The 23,209-nt window shown below is 37.5% G+C and overlaps 1 protein-coding gene across 2 annotated transcripts in view; it reads left to right on the forward strand.

Moving 5' to 3' along the window:
- SLC22A16 (solute carrier family 22 member 16) overlaps window positions 1-21,420 on the forward strand; it is a 35,653-nt gene extending 14,233 nt beyond the window's left edge. For both annotated transcript variants that reach the window (XM_041414890.1, XM_041414891.1), the window contains 7 exons: window positions 2,814-3,290; window positions 5,847-5,964; window positions 7,849-8,398; window positions 10,282-10,409; window positions 10,801-10,910; window positions 11,414-11,513; window positions 16,489-21,420. In XM_041414890.1, the coding sequence (XP_041270824.1) occupies window positions 2,814-3,290; window positions 5,847-5,964; window positions 7,849-8,398; window positions 10,282-10,409; window positions 10,801-10,910; window positions 11,414-11,513; window positions 16,489-16,704 (1,699 nt within the window). In that variant the 3' untranslated portion in view covers window positions 16,705-21,420. The remainder of the gene's footprint in view (window positions 1-2,813; window positions 3,291-5,846; window positions 5,965-7,848; window positions 8,399-10,281; window positions 10,410-10,800; window positions 10,911-11,413; window positions 11,514-16,488) is intronic.
- The last annotated feature ends 1,789 nt before the right edge of the window (window positions 21,421-23,209 follow it).

A 23,209-nucleotide genomic window follows, 5' to 3' on the forward strand; every position in this document is an offset into this window, starting at 1 on the left:
ACAAAGAAGAGGAAAGGGTACAGACTGTAGTTTGTATGGTTGTCAGCAGTAACAGGAGGAGGAGGAGAACTGAGAATTCTGTACAATGAAGTGATAAAAGAAAAGGAAGATTTATTCAAGGTTGTACCAGTGTGTTTTATAAGCTAATAATAGTCTTATATTTGAACAGGAGACATCAAGATTAGATTTAATGAGAAACTTTCCCACTGAAAGGTTTGACAGTGGAGTGGTCTGTCAAAATGGTCGTTGAAGTATGATCACAAGACATGTTCAGGAAGAAATAAGATAAAACTCTCAAGTGAGTAGTGAGAGCAGAGATTAACTAGACCTGCTCATAGCCCTGGTGATACTTCTGGGCTTTGAATTTGTAAAAATTTGTGTAGTGGATTGTTTCATGCCATCTTCTCAGACTCTGTCCTTAAAAGTTGTTATCTCCCTTAAGCCTGTCCGACAAAAAAGGGCATAAATATATTTTTCCTACTCTTTCTTACTGAGATGAAGGTAAATGATGATCCTGATATTTCTTGTATTGCAAGAACTGATCAGGAAACTCAAGAGGTGTGTATGAGAGTTTGAAATTATTTCATTCTCCCTCTCTCTCTGAAATACCAAGTGGAATATTTGACATTGCAATTTTCTAATGCATAATGACAGATACTGCAATTACTGGGGACCCTGATTCCTAGTATCCCACTTTTTACTAGCTAGTAGAAGATGTAAGTGACAGCTTCTAGGGGTTTAATTTACTACTATCTCTTTCTACTACTCCATACTGCAACAGTAGCCCAGGTTGTTGAATGTGGTTGTGCTTTGCTATTTTTAAAATGAGTTTGTGTCTTTTGATGGGAACACTTTAAAATGAAACTGGAGAAGAGGAACTAAAAAACATCGTTGACCATATTTGTCTGCATCAATAGGGTCCCAAGGGTTACATTTCAAAATAACCTTTGCTTGTTTTTATGGTCCAAGATAGCTCAAACCCCTTTCAGAGCTGTTTCAGCCTTGCTTTGATCTATGGCTAGCTACTTAATTCACAAGAAGCTGTTCTCTTGAGAGAGAATTGATAGACTTGAAGGGTTGCTGTGGTTATGTTCAGTTTCTCCTGACCATATCTTTCAGTTTTGTTTGGGAAGGAGCAGCACAGCACCTGTGTGAGGATTGCCTTGCAGTGTCTTCCAGAGGGAAGTGGAGCCAGAATTTGAGCTGCCACGGTGGGTTTAGCAATTCAACTCTCTGTTCAGACTGCTGTAGAAAAGTCAAGAGAGCTGTTAGTCAAGAGAAAGGGGAATAAAAAGCACTGCAGCAGAACAGGAGCAATGTCAAATGCCATTGGAAGGACAGGATAGGCCACTGGGTTTACATTCACCATGGAAAGAAAGAAGATAAAAGGCAGAGGAGAAGGAGGATGGTGACTGGAGGTGTGCTTTACAAGATAACTATTTTATTGGAAAGGTTAATTGGGTATAAGACAATGTATCCAGTAAATTCTGCTTCCATACTTTGCTTATAGATAGTTTCAAAATTATATAGAAATTTTGATGATAGATTTAAAAGTCCTAGGGTATGTACTGTTGAGATCTATATTATGGGAATTCATGGACAGATTAGATATATTTTGGAGAAGGAGTATCTAGAGTCTGCGTTTGTTACAGGGATTGGAATTGCTCCAACTTTTCCCAAAAGACATTTCAAGGCATTTGGTTTTAGAGATTATTTCCTATAACTTCAGCAGAGATAGCCTCTGATCATATTTAAAAAAAAAAAAAAAATCTGCCAAGGCTTGCTGCATCCTGCAGTAAGAATGTTTGTATAGAAGCTCATTGAATACTTCTTCAAATTATTGCAATTGATTGGCCTTCAGGAAATAAAAAAAGGAGGAGAACAAAAGCTTTTTTGTTCTTTCTGAACAGATGTTGTACTAATTAGATGCATAATTTAAACATTTAATTGAGAAAAGGACTCCTTATGCTTAAATTATCAGAAACTGTCTAGAATTTGCATACAGTGACACTAGAGTTCATTGCAAGTCTTTTGAAATTCTGAACACACGTACAATTTTTTTACTAAGATTTACTTGCATCTCAAGCAAGTTCTAAAAGCTGTTAAAATGCCAAAATTCAGGCTATGCATAAAACATTCTTTTACTAGGTTTGCTTTATGATACAATCTTTAATGGATAACTGCACACCCTGTTTAAGCCAAAACCCAGCCCAGTTCAGAGCTCTGTTTTGCTGCAAAACATTTCACATTGTTCAGATTCTATCTTCTACGTGTGTCTACATGTATTCTCTCTTTGTCTTTTGGCTGCAATAAAGAGAGATGGAAAATAGATGGAATTCAGCTATAAAGGTACAATTAGGTGGAATGAGGGTCATAATGTGTTTGGTTTGTTGTATTTGATGAACATATCTCTATCCCTAAGAAGCTGAAGTTGCAACATTTTGTTTTTCTAACCATTCAATTAATCTAAGGCCTTATTTTAAGGGGATGTGCTGCAAAGAATTGGAGGGTGGAAGTCTGCTTCAAACTAAGTGCTTAAGGTCAGAACTGTTTAATTTTAAATTGTCTTCTCTGTATGACTGAACACATGACTAAGAGCAGCACTTTCTTAACAATAGATTCCAAATTGTGGATCTTTTTCTCAACTTGGGTGTCTTGCTGAGCTTAGCGAATATTGAAACAGCACCACACAACAAAACACTGGACACGTTAATGATATCTCCATTTACTGATCTACCCAAACAATTATGCTGAATATTTTTTCCATGTATAGAGGGCTTTTCCTCAGTAAAATGTTTTCTTTCCCTTTACAGATTTCAAGCATGTGTTTATTTTGCATCTGTCTTTCAAGCTATGTCATGTGGCATCCATTACTTAGCATCTGTGTTCATGGCTGTTACTCCTAACTTTGTATGTGGATTCCCTGGAAATGTGAGTAGTGTTCTTTTCCACAACTCCTCTGCATCAAGTATAGAGGACATCTGGACACTATGGACATCAACAGAAAACTACATTGTAGTCCAGCTGGCAAATGGAGAAATTTGGGAACTTGATCAATGCAGCAGGTCCAAACGAGAAGTCAGTTTGGATCTGGCATACGAATACCAAGGCAACAAGTCTGTATTTCCTTGTTCTGATGGATTTCTCTATGATGATACAAAGTGGAAGAGCACCGTTGTTACGCAGTGGGATCTGGTCTGTGACCGAGAATGGCTTGCAAAACTAATCCAGCCTATGTTCATGCTTGGAGTCTTGATTGGAGCAGTGATTTTTGGTGACATTGCTGACAGGTAAAGTGTCATCCTCTGAAAATTGTGGCTTCAGACTACAGTAACTCACGTGTGTCTACCTGTTTTTGTTGTTTCTGTTCATTGTGTATTCATAACTACACATCCAGGAGGTTTGGATATTGCTTTGTTGTTTCTATTCATTGTGTATTCATAACTACACATCCAGGAGGTTTGGATATTGCTTTATTCACAGATCTGTTTAACTTGGTTTCTTTTTCCTATAACAAGTTCTAATTTTAAAATGTATTCTCAAGTCATTTACTTTTAAAAGTTTTTCATACTTTGTCATCCATTGTTCCAGGCCTTGATCCCTGAAATTGCCCTGTGCAGCTGGAATTTGCCTTTAGATTTTTATTTATTTGTTTGTTTATTTACTTATTTTGACAGGAATAGCAATAGCTCATTGAAATAGCAATAGTAAAACCCGGGAGTAGATTTTCACCTCTTTTTTTTTTTTTTTTTTATTTAATATGACAAACAGCTGAAGGGCTACTAGAAGGCTCTGTCATGAGTACATCTCAATGGAGCTGATGCAAAGGCTCTGGAGGTTTAATCAAGCCCCACCTTCTTAAAATAAACACCCATATACTGTTTTTCCTTGCTGCCCAGTTGTAGGTTTCCCATGAAAAATTAGCTTAAACTTCAGTCTCTTGAAACGTTGTGAACATAAGAGGCAAAATGGGCGTGGGTGAGCTGTGCTGTAGCTGCACTCACCTACCAGCATGTACAAAGCTCTGTTTGAGCATCAGTCCTGGAGGGACTCGACCCGAGCAGTCTCTTGCTCACTGTTCCAAGGCCCATTCCCATCCAATGCTCCCTCCCTGGGTGTTATCTCAGACCATGCACTGAAACCCAGGATCAGAGCTGGACTCAGAAGCAACAGTGAGCCTCAGGCTGTGCATCTGTGGCCTCCTGCCTCAGCTGCTTTTCTCTCTCAACACGAACAGGCATATTCCTGCCTCAGAGAGCACCCAGCCATGCCTGTCTGTCCATATGAGAGCAAATGTCCAGGCTGAGTTGAACTTAGCTTTGTCTTGGGCACTTTTTCTGTACCTGTGCTTTGCTGTGAAGGCTGGTTTAGAGTTATTTATGTCTTTCTATAAAGGAGCCTGTTGATTGACAGTTTCTGCTGGGTGGAGAGTGATGTTTCATCCCACATCTAACAGTGTAAGCAGAAAAAGGAGATCAGGCGTGTTGTTTTCTGATTTTCCTTCATTATCACAACACTACAGTGTGACAGTCACAACATGGGAATGCAAAAGCAATGATGAACTTTTTCTTTTTAATTTGGCTTTTAGAACACATGGAATCAATCTGCCTCCCAATCCCAGGCTTTGTAAAACTATTTAATACAAAACCAGAATATAATGCCAACATCTGTTTTGAGTCCCTTTAAATAATTCATAACTTTATTAATTAATACTTGGACATGATTTATAAGGTTTGGATTGTATTGTTCTCATTTCCATTAATTCAACCCATGGACAACCAGTTAAGATAATACACACATTCTGAGTTGCAGATTTACAGCTGCAGAATTTACAGCTGCAAGTTATTATTTTCTGACACATCCTGGCTCATGGGAAATAAGCTTGTGTATCCCTCCCATTACCAATTAACAGATTTCCCAACAGAAGAGCTCTGATAGCTAAGACTTATTGGGATCTTTCCTGGCGGGGATCAAACACCAAATCATGACTTCAGGTCAAGGCTGGGAAAAAACAGGAGGAATTTTACTGGAGTACCAAATACTCACATTAAAAAAAAAACAGTCTGAAAGTCCTCAAACTCTCTGTCTAAAAGTACTATCTCCATTTGTGAAAAGCTGTTTGAGCAATGGAGGAGCTAATAAGAGACCAAGGAATTATCATTGGGGAAGAAAAATTATTCCACGCAGTTTGTGTTACAGAGCATTTGTAGATAGAATGTACTGAATTCCCAATAGGGTCTTGTATATGTACTGCTGTATCTAGTGTTTAACATGATTTTTTTTGCCATTAGTTTACTTTCTTCCTGGATTTCTGTGTTTTTATATGCATGCATATGTGCTGTCAGAAATCAAAAAATTATGGGGAACTGTGTGATTGTCATTTGTTAGAGAATTCAATTTTAAAGAACTGGACAAAGGTATGTTACAGAAAGCTTTCTTTAATGCCAAAATTGGTTGTTGCTTTGACAAAAGATGGCATGTGTTATCACAGTTAACTTTTGTCAGAAATTATTAACATGATGCTACTTAATATAAAATATCTGAAAAACTGATTTATGTTCTCATAAATAAGAGAATAAAATTATCAATCACTTACGCAGAAGTTAAAACTGGAGGTGAACATATGTAATGCCCACTGCACGTTGCTTCCAGCCAAGAATTGTGGAATGGAAGTTCCATTCATCCTTTTTCTTGGAAGCTGGAATTACTGACAAATTAATACAGGTAACTAAACCAGAATTTCGGCGGTGAGTTATTAACTTCCATCTAAGCTCCGTGGAGCTGCAGGTGTATTTGAATGGAATGTTTGTGGTTATTGATGATTTCATTCCTGCTGTGATTTGCAGACTGGGAAGACAGCGTGTTATATGGTTCACAAGTGCTGGTCAGTTTGTATTTGGCATCGCAGTGGCCTTCACGTTTGACTACTACAGTTTTGTGATTGCGCGCTTTCTCCTCGCTATGGTAAGAAAGGACGTTCGCCCCGGTCCTTTTCCATGTCATTTCTTACCCCTTCTCAGGAAAACCTCCCTTTTGTTATTATTTCCTCTCCTACTTCATTATTCTAAAGCCCCATCTGTTGCACTTATTTCAGCAGAGCAGGGAGAGTCTGAATGTTCTTGGACCACAGCAGTTTTCCTCTTTGAATTAATAGAAAGCGTCTGTATGAAGCAGTGTTTGGTACTTCCTCCATCCCAACCTCTGCTGGACTGGTAATTAAATACCAAGTGTGAGCAGCAAACTCTGGATTCTGCCTTGCAGCTGCTGTTGCATTTCTCCTTATTGTTAGAAATGGAATATATTTTTTTCTTGAACTAGCAAATCTATAATAAGTATTATTTTTATCTCTACCGTTTTGAGTGATGGAGGAGAGATGCACATTTTCTCTTCCATGCATCTCTTTGGTCTTTTAAGCTGTGTCTAGAATACTAAATATATAGGCAGATATGTTTAACACCTAGATGTTTTATACTGTACTTAAGGGTATTTCAGTATATGTGTTTATGCTGACCCACACACACAATTTTATGTGTGTGTGGTATACATCCAATATCTGACACATATTTAATATTTATACATAGTAACCAATTTTAAATAACTATTTTACAGCCCATAGTACATTCTTGAGCTTTTCACTACATAATGCATAAAGAAAATAGAATGCCGTCACAAAAAAAATCATCTAACTTATTTAACATGGGTTAGATATTTGAAAATATTCCCATAATTTATTTTGGTCCTGCTGACACTCAATACAGGACCTTGTACCTGGAGCTCCCTTTGCCTGAATTTCCTAGCAGGAAAAAACTGCATCATGTCCGCCTTGAACAGTGAGATCTACAGGAGTCCCTCTGCAGACTCCCTTGGCTGTTGATGCCAGGTTCTGTGGTAGTTTAGAAAAGCAAACAGCTCTGACCAGACTGATGCTGTAAGTTTTATCTGGCCACTGGGACTGATTTGCAAGGTGCAGTCCTAAACTCTAGCCCCGTGCCACTGTGGTCAGTGCAGCTTTCCTATTAGTGGGTTCAGAATTGGAGACTATTGACTGGAATATTGGTAACAGGAAAATTGATTAATCAAAACAATATACTGAAATATTTTCTAGTCTGTATTCTCTAGCTGTGTTTTGCAATGTTTTAAGACACCAGGAATTTGATGTTGAGTTATTTGAGAAATTGAAAAATATGTATATTCAATAATATATATATATTCAATGAAGAAATACTATTATGCAGAACATGCCAGTAATTGCATTCACTTGATGCCATATGAGAACCTGTAATTGTGTGTATATATGTGAGATTCTCTTCCAATGTTGTAAAAACTTTGATTTAATAAGATATTTTACAAGGGTTTGGAAGGTAATTGTTCGTAAATGTGCAGTTTTCTGACATGCAGGTTATTAATGGTCTGCTTAAAAGCCAAGATCAAGATTTTCAGAAGTGACAATTACTTCAGGGGACCTCTCTTTCCCAAGCATCCAGTTTGTGATGTCATTAAGGGACCTGATTTTTGGAGGAGAAGGGCTTAATGACATCAGCAAATTAAGTTTCTTCACAGGTGTCTCTTGCTGGCTGTCCCCCACTACAGAGAAGCATCCTAATTCACTTCCATTTTAAAATAGTGTCCATGCAGTCGGAAGGTTTGAGTGAATTTTTTCTGCAGCTGATTCGTTTTCATGGTTGCCTTTTTTTCTGTCAGTGTGAGACAGGCCAGCGCGGTGACAATTTAGCATACACAGATGTAGAACATTGTTAGCTCTTTGTTTTTACTGCTGGTGCACTGGGAGAGTGGAAACACATCTCACTCTGGTTTTTTTTTTTTCTTTTCTCTCTCCCACCCTCCCAGGTTTCAAGTGGCTATCTGGTTGTGGCTTTTGTTTATGTGACTGAATTTGTTGGCATTAAAGCACGAACCTGGGCTTCTATGCATGTCCATGCTTTTTTTGCTATGGGAATTATGATTGTGGCACTCGTGGGATTTTTGGTTCGGACCTGGTGGGTCTATCAGATATTTCTCTCCATAGCAACTCTTCCCTTTGTCTTGTGCTGCTGGATGCTCCCAGAAACACCTTTTTGGCTACTGTCAGAGGAAAGATATGAAGATGCACAAAAAGTGATTGATACAATGGCAAGATGGAATAAAGTCAGCACTCCCTGCAAAGTTTCTGAACTGTGCTCAGTCCAACAAGACGACCTAGCCAGTGGCAGAACGGGTGATGATGATACGTCCTCAGCAAAGAAGCACAACATCTTAGACCTGTTTTGTAATTGGCAAATTGCAAGAAGGACCATCACAGTCTGGCTGATCTGGTTCACTGGGAGCTTGGGGTACTACGTCTTCTCCCTCAGTTCTGTCAGTCTAGGAGGCAATGAATATTTAAATCTCTTTCTCATAGGTAAATATTCTTGTACCTTATTCTGTTAATGACAGAACTGGAACATAACATTTAAAAATGCCTATAGATTTGACAGCCAATTTTTTACTTTGTTCATTCAGTTGTGAACCTTGTTTGAAAAGTTTCATGCTAACTTTTCATAAAGTTGACTAACACAGTATCATTCACTCCAAATTTCACTGTACCTGAGGAAAAAAAAAATTAGAATTTGTTGGTGAACAGAATTCTTCTCTGTCTGTCTTTCTGATTGTAAAACCATATTCTGGCTTGTATGCTCTTTGCCTTGGAAATTTATAGCAGATCTGCACAAACACCAGGGGAAGCAGACAAGCAACACAAAATTCACACAGCTCTGTTAAAGGTACAAACTAGGAAAATGGGAGAAAAAATATTCCTTTTATCACTTACAGTCATGATATATTGAGTTTGTCTGTGTAGAAAACATAGTCATAATTGTCAGAAGGAAGAGTAATTTTCATTTTCTCAGAAGTGTATTTTTAATTAAATGGTAATACTCTTTTAATTTTATCATTCTGGCTGTAATCTTTCTCTGGCATGTAAGTTGTTTATAAAGACAGCTCAGTGCATTCAAGACCTGATCCAAAGTTTGTTAACATCAGTGGAAATATTCCACTGGCTTCAGAAGACTCTAGATCAGACTTGCAGCTCTGAGCCAGTGAAGAATTAAATCATGTGCTTTGCTTTGTGCAGCTGAGTACTCTCAGTGAAGTGAATGTGACTGATCGTGCACACAGGCTCACAGCAGGACTGGGGCTCTCATTATTGCAGTTTGTTTTGTCATGTGTTACAGTGTATTGTTAGACTGATGTGTTGAAGAGTGGGTGCTGGTATTGCACAGATAAATAAACTGCTATTGTACACTGTACCCACCTCTTCTAAAAATATTTTAGCAGACTAACACACACCGAATAATTACAACTTGCTTTTTCCAACACAACACCAAAATATTATTTCCTGATGTTACAGGTGTATTGACATGCTATATGTATTTAATAAAGGAATCCAGGCTGTTCAGGGCTGTATCTTATGTTCTTCCTTGATTTTACATTGGACATAATAGCATTCTTCCAGAGCAAATTGGCTTAAAACGTGTCCAAACTGGCTTTGGCTCAGTATTATTTGTCTAGGGGCAGATCATGTTTACACAGTGCAGACAGGTCTAGCCAAATGCCAGGACCTTTAGAGCAGCAGAAGTTTTTCTCTGGAAAGGAACATTAGGACAGGATGATCTGTATTACGACTGGGATGTTGTAAGCCCTCTTTTTTTAGGGAGAAGGGAGAAAGCTGGAACTGCACTCTGTATTAGTGGGGCTTACTCAGAAAACTGGATGTGGACAGACCTTTCTTGCCTTTTACTTTGAGATAATTTTGAGCTGATGCTGGGGGAGGCACCTGTGGCTACCATTCCCTGTCCAGATGGAAGCTGGCAAATCCTGAGAGGTGTATCAGTGTGACACTAGCAATATTCCCTGTGGGCACACTTGAGCTGTTAATGTGAAAATACCTCAAGGAGAAGAGCAGCAAGTGTAGAGCTTTCTGACAAAAGTGTCAGTGTCGTAGAAACAGAACTGTGGCCTTGCTCTTTTCTGTAATTTTCCACCCCAAAGAGAACGGGAGCTGCTCTCTGCTGTGAAACTTGTTTCCCTTGTCCTTCTCCACTCCCACTTCTGTATTTTAGGCTGTTCTCTGCCTTCTGTCACACTTTCTGTAACCAAATGAACTAGCCCAACACACTGGTTATCTTTAGACTTTACTTGTTTACTAGCCCGTAGATCAGATAAATTCCTCATAAAGAGGAAGTTACAGTTATGAGATGAATATGTGCAATTATGACTTAAACTGAGATAATTTCATACTGACAGGTGCTGTGGAGTTGCCTTGCTATATCATTGCTTGCGTTGCGATGGACAAACTGGGAAGGAGAAACACACTCATTCCGTTCCTTATTTTAAGTGCACTGATCTGTGTTTTAATTATGTTCATACCTCAGGTTAGTCACGTATGGTTGGAAGTGTTCCTTCAGCAGAAATTGATTTTAAAGGCTCTTAAGTCAGTAGATGCAGCTGCTCTTTCTAAATCATAGAATAGTTAATTAAAGGCTGGTTTTAAGTTGCAGCTGCCAGTCTAAGATAGATTTCTGTATTTTCAGTACAAGTTTCAATGTCATTGCTGGAGTCACATATAAACGCTCCCAGAGCTTCAGTGAACCAGGACTGGTAAAAAGTGATGTGGAAACTAGTAACTTACTGAGCAATTTTAAAAAGAAAGCAATGAGTATTGCTTATTGTTTGAAGGGTCACAACTTTTGAAGAATGTAAATTATGTTTGGAAGGGTGATATAATTTTCTGGTGATATATTTATTTGTGCTCTCTTTCAATAGGATTTCAATATATTAATTATCTTAGCAAATATGGCTGGAAAATTTTCCATAGGTGTGGCATTTGGCCTTATATATCTCTACACGGCAGAACTGTACCCAACAATAGTAAGGTAAGAACTTTTGCCAGTCATGTCTTTTTCATTAATTAATTAATTTTCATTAATTAATTTGTTATTCTATACAAGATCCAGCAGCTCTTGGCATCACTGGTGGTGATCTGAAAGACTTGGGATGGGATGAGTTCTTCAGCTGCCTCAGAGCTGTGTGGAGTTTGGCTGTACCATAGTTCTTTATTTATTTTGCATTCCATGTGCATTGATAGGTTCCATTGCGGAACTAGAAGACTACCCAATACTTTCTTAAACATTTTTTATGTCTTTCTTATAAGTCCTGGTTATTCATCCCGTGATCTGTGCTGAATGAGAATTATATTTTTAATCTTAATTACCGAAGCAGCTGAATTTCACTACGATATAAATTTACATTGGCATAGCAACAGCTTCTTAGTAGAATTGCTTAAAGACACGAATCTTACTGATGTTTTAAGCGTCTGTGCGTTTCTAATTGTTTCCTTTAACGGCCAGAATTCTTACTCAAATTCTTTTCTGTGTAGATCACTTGCTGTTGGAAGTGGAAGCATGATGTGCCGTGTAGGAAGTGTGGTTGCTCCTTTCTGTGTCTATCTGAGAAGTATCTGGATTTTCATGCCACTTGTAGGTATTTATTTCAATGGTGAATGGTTTTGGAAAAGGCATATGTGTGACTTTCTTTCCTCTTTAGTAACTTACTAAGTATGTTTTTCCTGTGACAAAGGAACCAAAAGCTGAACATGTATTTCAAAAAGAAAATCGAGTAAACCATTCTAGTTTGAAATTTTCAAGTCCCAAAGACTAGTAGCCTCATATTGTTAAAAATATGCTGCTAAAGAAAAAGAGAGACTTTGAATCATTAAAATACTCAGAAAAGTTTTTGTGATGCAAGACAGAAAAATATTTATGCTCTGAATCCCAGCATAAAATTGATAAAGATATTCTGCATTTACCATGTAACATTTAGGAAGTATCATAGTCCAGACTTTTTTGAAGGCCCAGCAGTTTTTGACCATGCTCCTGATTTAGTTTCACTTTTTTGCAAAGGCATAGTTCTTCCATTCCTGAAGTCACCACAGGTAGCTGGATTTTTTTTAAATCATGCCTTAACATTTTCCACAGCTTCTTTGGGATGCATCTTTGGAATAGCCTCCCAAAATATCAAGGTGTTATGCTTACTGTATTTGTTCTCCACACCTGTCCCAAAGCTCCTGTTGTGTGTTTTTCACCAGAACAGAATGAAACAATTAATGAGACAAGCAGCAGACCCAGGTCAGGTTGCCATTACGTTTTGTCTTTTACCACCAGTTGCCCCAAAAAAGAGAGGTGGGACCATTCCTTTTTGTACTTTGGGCATTATGCAGTAGATCCACTTTGGACAAAATACTTTATGTGTTCCCTGCTCACACATGAATCACATTTCTTCATTACATTTCTGTTATGAAGCATTTCCTGCTTAGAAATCCTGCAGCAATTCAATCCATTTTTTCTCCTGAAGGATAAATTATGCCTATATATGTAAAACCGGATGAATTACAAAATCTGTATTTAAGCTTTAAGTAAAGAAATGTTTATTAATGATTTAAAATAGTTTAAATTCTTTCAAAAACCCCTTAGAATTCACTGTGACTAGGTCACTGCTGTTATATGTAGATTATACATGTCAGAAATTGAAAGTGTAATGGGATGTGTCTTTAACCTGGATTCTCTAGTCAAATTTTATCCACCATAGTGGAGTTTCCTAAACAAGGACATTGTGTCCCTTTGATTTGGCAACTAAAAAAATCTTTATTTATAGATTGTTTCAGAGAATTATTGTGAGCTCATTTAATTATTTAAATTAATTACTTTTGGTTGTCTTCGATGAAAACTACCAAGGATGGATGAAGGAGACCACAAATTAATTTATTTCTTCCAGTTCCTAAAAATGTTTTCTTTCTTAACAACGTCTCCATCAAGATATGATCCCAGGAAAGACAAAGAAACATTTGCACAGCAGAGTGGTCATGGGAGAACATTTCTCTTTTCCTCTTGTCAGCATTTTGCCTTTACTGTCTGAAATAAGACTTATCTGTGCAGAAGTGCTGCAGTTAAACCACAGCTGGGGGAGTGCTCAGATGTTTTGGAGAGCAGTGCAAATGGCAATATAAACACAGGAATTATTTCAGCTATGAACAACTCTCAGGGTACAAAAGTTATCCAGAGTTTTTGTAGAGTTGAGTAGTAGTTCACAGTGAACGTTTCCATTATTAGCTCCTGTTATAGAGCATTTGTCAGTTTATTAAATAGGCTTGCCTTGAGTTGGAGCATAGCTTGCCAAGTCTCAGGTCAAGTAAGTGTTTTGGAATGGAAGTGAAATCAAATGGATTACATTTGTAAGTAAACTGATACAGATCACCCTGCTCTATTGCAAACACCACACACTGTTGAACAGTTACTACTGCTGTTTGTTTGGCACTCTGCCTCATGCACAGCTATGCCACCTGTGAGTACTGCAAGCATCTTGAGTGCCTATAAATCTTCAATAAGTCTATAAATTGAATAACTTGCCAAGTATGTTTTTCATGTGACAACTTTATAGAAAATGTGCAGTAAAACAACTGCTCCTTATACAACCTATTTCTGTTTCGCAGCTGTTAAGAATTATGTTGCAATAGCTCTTTAACAGGGTTGATTTTTCTCTCAGAAAAAACATAAATTAGAAATTTGAAAAACCCACACTGATGTTAATAAATAACAAACCCTCTGTCAAATACTATTGGTTTTTCATGTCGAAATATAACCTTTTTTGTTGAAGTAGGAATTTTGTCGATAAGATCACATTTTAGATTGGATTAGAGCCATCAGATGTGAATATAAATATAAATATGAATATAAATATAAATAGCAGACTATAATAATAATTTGTTCTCAGAAGTAAAGGCATTATTTTGTAGGTATATTTAATTCAAATTATCTTTTGTTCTGGAGTATATATATATCAAGTTCTAGTCTTAGATCACTGCAGAATTATAAATGTTGCTCCAGAAAAGGAAGAGGACATAAGAAAAATTATGATAAATATTTTCTGAAGGTTTCTATGGTATCTGTTAGAAGTTGCTGGTTGTACTGAAGTGTTGGGAACACTCTAAGAATTTGACTAAGCAAAAAGTCAGATTTCAAATTAATACCCTGAAAATACAATACATTTAACCATGTATATCTTTCAAATTAACTTCAACATACTTAAACGTACTTAAATACCTTGTACAATAACACAAATACACTTTATTTGTACACATAAGCATTTGACCGTATCAGAACATTTTCTGATACTGAATTGTGTATTTAAAATAGTAAATACATACATACAAAATGGATACATTTGTAGTGCGCAAGCAAAGGGTTAAATTATGTCAGATGACTTATGAAGAAGTGTGCCAAGACTGCAAAAGAGCTGCTTTTACTAAATGTGAGTCCCTTCATTGATAACTGTGGCTACTGCCCTTGAAAAGGTAGATGTCCTTGAATTAATACACTGTGACTTAATTATTTCATACTCTGTCTGTTGTAGGAAATACTGGAAAAGGGTTCGAGCGTCAGGGAGGGAAATGTACTCAATTACTCAGCATGCAGCAGCTTTCACATAGAGAAGGAAAAAAAAAAGGAAACTATCATGGGATGAAATAGAGTTATGAGAGCTGAGATGAAAAGGCAGGAAGGATGGTGGTGTGTACACTTACAGAATAGTGAGAGTTCTCAGGGGAATGAGAGGTAGGTTCATGAGGAGGGAAAACATGAGAAGAATGCCAAGTGTCTAAAAAGAATAACGAAAAGAGAAAAGACACGCATATTCAAAGCATACAGTGTTACTTTAAGCTTGTTCTTTTGAGTATCACTAGTGACCCAGTTCTCATACACTCCAAATTTATGGGTGTCCCTAAGATTCAATATCCTTTACAGACCCCAATATCCTCAGTTATAAACTTCTGACAGACTAAAGGGTGTACATAAAAGAGGATATTGTGGAATAGCTGCCATGTGTCAATTTATCCTGTCTTTCCATGGCAGAAAATCATGTCTGAATAGTAGAGAAGAAATTTGACACTCAGAGATGAGATTTTATTATTTTGGAATGTATTTTTAAGTATCACTCTTGCCACATACATGTCTAAAAGGATCTCACTCAATTTGTGCCATTTCCTCTAGTCCTGTTACTGCTAAGATTTTAAAACTTTTTTTAACTTTCATGGTAAGACCATTACTTTTATTTTCACTGTAGTTTGTAGTATTTAACAGTATTTTTTTTTGTCTGGCTCTATATTTATTGCAAATACAAAAAGGAGGGTATGCAACAGTGCATTTTGCTTCTCAAAAGAATACATGAAACAAACTGTCCTTTTTTTTGGAAGGGAAGAGAAGCAAAACCAGCATGGTGCATGGACAGGCAAATAGCACTGTTCAAGGTTATTCTGATTTTAAAGCACCTTTCTGACTTAAAGTCTGGCTTAGCTGCAGATGGTAGCTGGGCAGCTCTTGTCTCAAGCTCTGTGTGAGAGACATAGGCACAGTGATTTCAAATGTTCTCTCTCACCCTTGGAAAGAATGCATTAAACAAAGGACAGACTTCAGAATCAGCACAGGGCAAGATAAAGATAATACAGCATCAAAGTTCACAGTCACAGAATGGAAAAACACTGAGACCAGGCATGATGTTCTGTGTGAAAGCTTTTCTATCAGGAGGGAATTAGGTCATTTATAACCTGGTGTTGGAGGACTGTCAGGGGTTTAATGCTGTTCTGTACTCAGAGGAGCAAAGTGGGAATTGTTGTCATTGAACAAGACATAGAAATGTCTGTGTGAAGGGAATGTGAATGGAAAGTGTAGATATTCCTGGAACAAGGGAGTATTTCTCTACTGACCCCACATCCTGATCCTTGCACCACTTATGCTGCTGATGTGGAATTGTGTACACCATGGACAAATCCAAAATCCAGTGATCCCAGTGCAAATGGCAGTAGATGCCTGCACTCCTGACAGTTCTTTGAAACTGAATTTAGCAAAGTATTCCTGTTGAGAGTTAGCAGATGCTGACGAGCTCTCCTGAGCACAGATGTGCACTTCTGTGGCTCTGGGCCAATGAGCCATATTGAGAAATTCCAATCTGGCTGTGTGGAGAAGGAACAAGCACACAGGTACAGGTACACAGGAGCTGGAGTGTGAACTGAGATTACAGGCGGCAGGGAAATTGTAGCTCTGCAAACATGCCTGTAAAAAAAATGTATGCAATCCTAGAATCAGTTCTTAAATACACTCCTGATGCTGAAATGCTGAATGAAGGTAATATGTGTTGTTTACTCAAACAGAATTATTCCTGCTTGCACTGTACTGATCCCTTGTGAATAAAACACTTCACTTGCTCATTCATTAATTCTGCTGCATAATCTTTTCATTTATGCAACAAAAAAGGTAGATCTTTTATACAGGCAACATTTCAGAATTATGATCTTTGCTTTGCAGTTCTTTGTGCTTTATTTTAGATTTACTTTCAAGCAAGATCAAAACTATTGTTAGCTTGAAAGACTTATTTACCTTTACAGCTACTGTTTATTTCTTCCAGTTGCTTGTTGGAATCATGGCTCTTCTGAGTGGAATCTTAACCATAATGCTTCCAGAAACACTGGGAAAACCATTGACTAATACTTTGGTGGAAGCTACAGAAATGGGAAGAAACAAGAAAAGCTGTTCAGAAAAGACTCCTCCTCCAGCACATAGTGGTGCAGCATTAGAAAAGATAGAGATGTTTGGTCAAGAAAGAGTCAGCACTGACAAATAAAGCAGTAGCAAAATGGCTGTTCCCAATTTTAATCACTATCTAATTTATATGATCTGTGTATTCAAGAAATGTGACTGTTCTATAACATCTGTGCCTTTTACTTTGTATTCTGTCTTCCCTTTTCAATAGAGCAATTGTATGAAACCTTTTCAAAGTGACTGACTTACTGCAGAAAATTTGATAGGATTTCTAGATCCCTTATCTAACTTACCCAGACTTTAAAACACCTGTCTGACTTGCTGTGACCAGTTGGAATGATTTCTCTAAATGTCGGAACCTACCTGATTACATGTATGTAAAAAAAAAAGCCAATTCTTTGCTTCACATTTTCTGCAGTTAGATTTGTCAACCTACAACAAAGTGCCCTGCCTGGTCTCTTCCTGTTGCAGCTGTCAGTTACAGGCTTGAGACTTCAGAACACAGTAAACTCCGCTACAATTCAAGAGAAAATTCAAGAATATCATTGCATCAGGTCATGTCAGTAATTTTAAAGTAATTTATTCTTTTTCTTTTTCTTTCAAGTTTTCTACTAGAAATGGTGCCATTGCTAACAAAAGGAAAGTATTCTATGGCACAGCTTCTGACTGAAAAAATAATACTAAGTTTGCAAAATGTGCAAATAGTTTGTATATTCATTCTGTTGAATGGCAAGTGTATTTTTATTAGGGGTTTAGGAATAAAAAAAGTTCACTGGATCTACTGCTGTTTTAGTTTAGATTAAACCAAACTGCCTGATCCCATTTAAAGTCATATTCATTCCAGACTATTATTTCAGTGCACCCTTTCTCACTTATTTAAGATTAGATCTAGCATCAGATTTTTCATAACTTCTAAGAGCTAGACTAGAACATTGCCAAATGCCTCCAGCAAGGTCTTCGTAGTCCTCAGTGGAAAAGAATAAATGGCATATGGCTTTTATTCAGGCTCTCTGCAGAGAAGTGGATTTAGTTATTCATTTTTGGTAGAAACGGTTTCCACTCACCATTTTTCTCCTAGATTAGATGTCTGTAATTCATTTTTTCCTTATTATATCTAACCAGTTAGAAATATAGAATTTCAAAGACGGTAGTTTTAGTCAAAGTGTCAAAACATCCCACTGCTGCTACACCTCATGTGCATCAACACTTATTGTTGGTGCAATGGTTCTGCCTTATGACTCTGGACCATAGAAAACTGATAGATAGGAATGCATCATTCTGGCTGTTTCTTTTATGGCTTTCTCCCACCTCTCCTTTTTCAGTCTATCTCTAGACCTCTCTTCCTTGTCTGAGGATCTGCATCTCCGTTGCTTGACCACCCTTGGATTGAGGGGAGCAGCACAGGAACATCTGCTGTTGAGGTTCAGACAGCCCTCTCTTGCCTGGGTTGTGTGAATTCAGTCCTCCCTGGTTTGAAATCAGTGTTTTTCCCTCTTAGGGCCCTATTCTCATGGCATGATCTCATCAAAACAAGTCTTCCTTGATCTTTGCCATGTACCCAGCCCAAAAGAAATCTATATTAGTAGATATTCTATATGCTGTAGAAATTAATGGCTACATTTTTTAAATTATATTTGCACAATTTTATTAGTTTCAATGATTTCTGAAACCAGAATAATGGTTTATATCCCCTTATAAAAGATTTTATTCTTCACTGCACTGTCCTAGAATTTGGTCCTGGTATTAGGAGAAAATAATACCTATATGAGGATCAACATGCTCTGAAGCATGCTCTGAAGCAAAATCAGTAAATTTAAGTTTAGGGAGTCTCTCTGAGATAATTACATAGAAAGCAGAAAGGAGTCTTCATGCTTCTTACAGTTCTGTGGGTGTTCCAGTGTTTGCAGGGAAAACCTCCAGAAAGACCTGCATAGAATACTGTGGCTTCTGGCCAGATATGAGTTCAGCAAAAGCACTTAACCTTCCCCCTGTGAGTAATCCCATCATTATTCTGAGAATGACTTGAATACATACTTTGATGACTGAAGATCAGATTACTCACATGCTGTGGTTTTTTATTTTGCTGAAGAGCAAACCCAGTATTCTTCCACTGCTTTCAGGTCCCGCTCCACTTCCCAGAGCAGAGCAGCTCTCTTTATCTGCAAGATCTACTGCCAAACTCTTCCTGCCCTGCCTTAAATAAGGGTTTAATCATGCTAAAAAAACCACCACCATGCAATACACATAACAAGGAATTAAACTAGTACTGTCTTGCCTTACAACCACCCTCCCCACACACAGAGCTCCAAATTCTTTCTTTATTTTGGGATTTTTTCACACTGATACTCCCTCTTTTAATATCTCAAAACTCTATCTAAACCCATCTATCTTAAAACTCACTACTCATAACGTTTAGGAACAGTACAGTCTATTTCTAACAATGTATTAAAGAATATTTACAATTAATTTTTCTACTTCCTTACCTGCTGAGTAACTGATTCCGTTCTTACGTCTCCAAGAACTTGATGGTTTAACCCCAAAAGCCATTTCCTCTTGTCACTGAAGTCAGTTGGTATTTGGTCTTTAATTCAAATGACCCCTGAATTTCCCTGAACTAATGATGTTACTGTTTTTCCTTGGAAATAAAATGTTTGTTGATTTACAGGTACATCTTTTGTGATTTTATGCATCAGTAGCATGGAGATTGCCTTGGGGTATCCTATTCTTTAACCTGAGGAAGAATATTACTTTTTAAAAAAGGAAATAGCATGTATCTCTGTGTCTCTAGCATTTCTATTTGCTTGTTCTTTCCATATGGGCAAAAATATGTTTAACACTAGTCATGCATTATAAATGTAGGAAAATCAGGGTGAGTTTTCTTTCTCTTAAGTATTCATAGATTTTTTAAATCCTCTTGCAAGAGAGCACTGAGTTTGAGAACAAATGCTTCTGTTCCTATGGGGCATATTTTCATTTCAGTGCTCATAAGAATTAATTTTCACAGTTCCTCACTTCAGTTCACAAGTCCTTTTATGTTTGTATTTGTCATCCTTATCTTAGTGCAAATTTTTTGTGCTCTTCAATGTCTCTGGAGTTACACAATGGTTCTGTGAGATAATGAATTAGAGTCCTTATCTGCCTTAACTGCTGGTCACTATTGCATGATGGCAAATGTTTTTGTCTGAAATTTGATATCCAGTTGTATTAGATAGCCTTGCAATTTGTTAAGGACATACCTTTCTGAGTTAAATATAAGAATACGAGCAACTATTATTAGTTTAATGATAACTAAGGAAAAAGTACATGTGTTTGGCATTTCAAAATTGTATTTTTAACATTTAACATTCTATACAAAAATACGTATTTTCTATTTTAACAGCTTCATTCAATTTCTCTGTGCAAAATTCTGTAATTTAACCAGCTATGTAGAAAAAAGATGCTATGCAAACATGTGTGGTTATCATATGCTTTGGCTGACACCCTGAATGTCTGAACAAGGGTTGAAGACTCCTTGAAGGCTGAGGGCTTTTGTGTAATGGCTCTGTGGAAAGACAAAATGGCCTGACATCCCAGCTCTGGCATGGAATGAAAGACTTATTTGCATTCTCCTGTGTCTTCCACAGGTTTATTTTACCAACCCCTTAGGTGCAGTCATTTAGGAAGCCTCTGTGGCATTGGGCTCAGCAGTGTGCATGGCCTGTGAGTGCCTTTTGGAAAGGCTTAGGAAAAGGTGAGCTCACTTGTGCCACGGGCTCTTGGTCCGGAAAGGCATTTGTGACTGCAAAAAGGAGGCTCTGGATTCATCCTGCGCCCTTTACAAACATCTGAAACATGTTTGTCTGAATCCTAGAACAGATTCCAGGGGGAGAAATTAGACACAAGGACTAAAAAGAAAATAGAGAGTTGACAAAAACTGAGTTTATTCTATAAGGGAAAATTCTACTCAGTGCTGACAATTAGTTAGCTCTCAGAGGAAGAAAGGCTAAAACACGTCTATATTCTGATAGCCTAATAATTTTGTAAAAGATTCTGTACTACATGGAGCATGTCTTTTGGTTACATGGGGGAAGTATGTACTCATAGGAAAGTTTGTTTGCCCAGAATTTGTGGATTTAATACAATATATTTCAATGAGTTTTTTAAAATGTGTATTTATTATCTGAAATTATGTGCAAGAATAAAGTCAGACACACATTTTTTAATCTTTACACCTTTACCTGATTTAATGAACTTCTGTCACCAACTCTTCATTTGGTTCACTCTCCCTTAAAGAGGCCTGGCTGGTGTTTTGGCATGGAGATCCTATGGTTTAGGATGACAAATATCATGTCATGTCTTTTCCCTGTTTGTCTTTGCAGGTGTAAACCAAGATTTGGGTAATGTGTTAAGTGATGACTATGACAAAAGGTGCATTAAAAATGTGACATGTTTTGCATTTCAGTTGCAGGCAAAACATGATTCTTTCTTGCCTTTGTTTGTATAAGCTGACTGGAGCAGTAGTCCCTCAGACATGTCCAGCAGTGACAAAAATAGCTGCAGATACCGAGGAATGGGTGAGTTACCAGACGAGAGAGCAGGTACCACAGGATTGACAGAACAATGTACTTGTAAGCACATGGTGTTCAGTGCACATGAAGAATAACTATAGCTTCCTCATGAGGGAACTGGAGTGGGCTGACAGTGCAAGGAAAATAAGAATTGCAGCAATTCATAGCTCTGTTGTTATTTGTCCCCTTAGAGCATCTAAGGAACCTATTTATTCTTCACATCCCTTAAATCTCTAATTAGTGCAAATGAATCAACATTCCATGCATATTTTATTAATCTTGTATTTTCTGATCAAGTTACACTCATTGCTTTCCTTCATCATTTGTGTTTTGAAGGCTTCATGCATCCTTGCCAGGTGATTTACATTCCTCTCTGAAAGTAACTGCAGTGAATGGTCCAAATAGTTGCTGCTAAAGCTGAGAAATTTAAATCAAGCCTGATAGACTGATTTCAAGAGCACTGAGTTCAATCAAGCTGAGAAAAATCAAGCCTAAGAAGTATATACTTATATATATATGGGAAAATATCCTTTTTTTTGTAGTATATAAGCAGTGATTAGAGATTCCAGTTTCTGGACAAAACAACACTTTAAAAAATTACTAACCTAGATGCATGAATAATCAGAAGTAATGGGGAATATCTCATTTATGGACAAACCCACTCTTCTGTCTTTGCATTCCTGGCTAACATACAAGCCATAGCTACCGCTTGGGCATTTGTTGCAGATAAGTAGGATCCAGCTATGGAATGCTCATAGGCATTTAGTTATTAACATTGCCTCATAATCCACGTGGAGATGAACAGACTTGCATAGGAATAAGAACAAAACAGCATCAAGGGGTGATTCTTGTAAAGATTTTCTCCACTGCCAGTGATGAAATTAAAAAGTGGATTTGACTGAGGTAATCAGGAGCATGGCGAAACAACCATCCTGAATGGTTGGGCTATCTCTCAGTAAATATTTTCACAAAGCTTTTCAATAGGAATGTCATCACTGCTGGCTTCTTCCTCATGGAGAGAGAATTCCCTGAGAAGTAAATAACATGGGACAACAGCAAAATGAGGCACAGCTGAAACTCCTTGTTGAAATAGTAACTTGCCATGGACACTGATGCTTGACTTGAACTGGTTAAAGAAGTGGCAGAAAAATGGAGCATGCCCTTCACAAGATCTGAAATAGGTCAGCACTGCTGTGTTCAGAGAGGTCATTTCTGCCTGTTATTATGGCTCTGTTCAGGATAGCACACACAGCAGAGGGAATGCTAAGGTAAAAGGAAACACTTCTTAAGCACTGCTCAAGCTGAGTTGGTGGTGTGCTGGGATGCCACTGCTAGTCATGGTTCAGGAAGAGCTCCAAGTACAATCAGGGCTGTGTTTGTTCTGTGCCAGAAGGCTGGCAGTCTCTTCCCAAACACACAAATCATAACTTGCACTTTACCAAACACAATGTGTTTGTTCACCTTTGCAAAATACTTTAGCCCAAAGAATATTCTTTTCAATAATATTATTATTAGATTTGGTATCCCAAACCAGCTTGAATTTCCTGCATCTTATTCTTAGGAAAAAACACACTGAGAATTCCCTGAAACATCCAGACTTACACAAACATCTGTCACAGAACGTTGTGATCCAAATCATTCAGATTTGGCAAAGTTCTAAGCAATAAGCAGTAGAATCTCAGGAGGAGAAGTAGCAGGCATTTTTTATCTTAGCTGGAACTGCAACCTCCATTTATATTTGTAGATTTCCATATGTGAAAGGATCCTTTCCAAACCTATTGCAGATATCCTGCAATGACTTAGACCAGTATTCATTTTACAATACAGCAAGCCCATCAAAAATTTAACTTCTAAACAAACAAAGCTCTGTTTTTCTGCTGCCTTCCCTGTCTTAATCCCCTATTTTCAGAACACTCAAAAAAATCTAGCTATACAATAATTTGGGAGAATTATGCCTTATTCCTGTCACTGTTGAAGGGACAATCCTTTAAAAATTTATTTATCTTAAAGATCAGTGATGTGTAATGTATCATGGCTTTA

This window comes from Onychostruthus taczanowskii, unplaced genomic scaffold (assembly GCF_017590055.1).
Source record: "Onychostruthus taczanowskii isolate IOZ18803 unplaced genomic scaffold, ASM1759005v1 scaffold48, whole genome shotgun sequence".
In the NCBI taxonomy this organism is placed as follows: Eukaryota; Metazoa; Chordata; class Aves; order Passeriformes; family Passeridae; genus Onychostruthus; species Onychostruthus taczanowskii.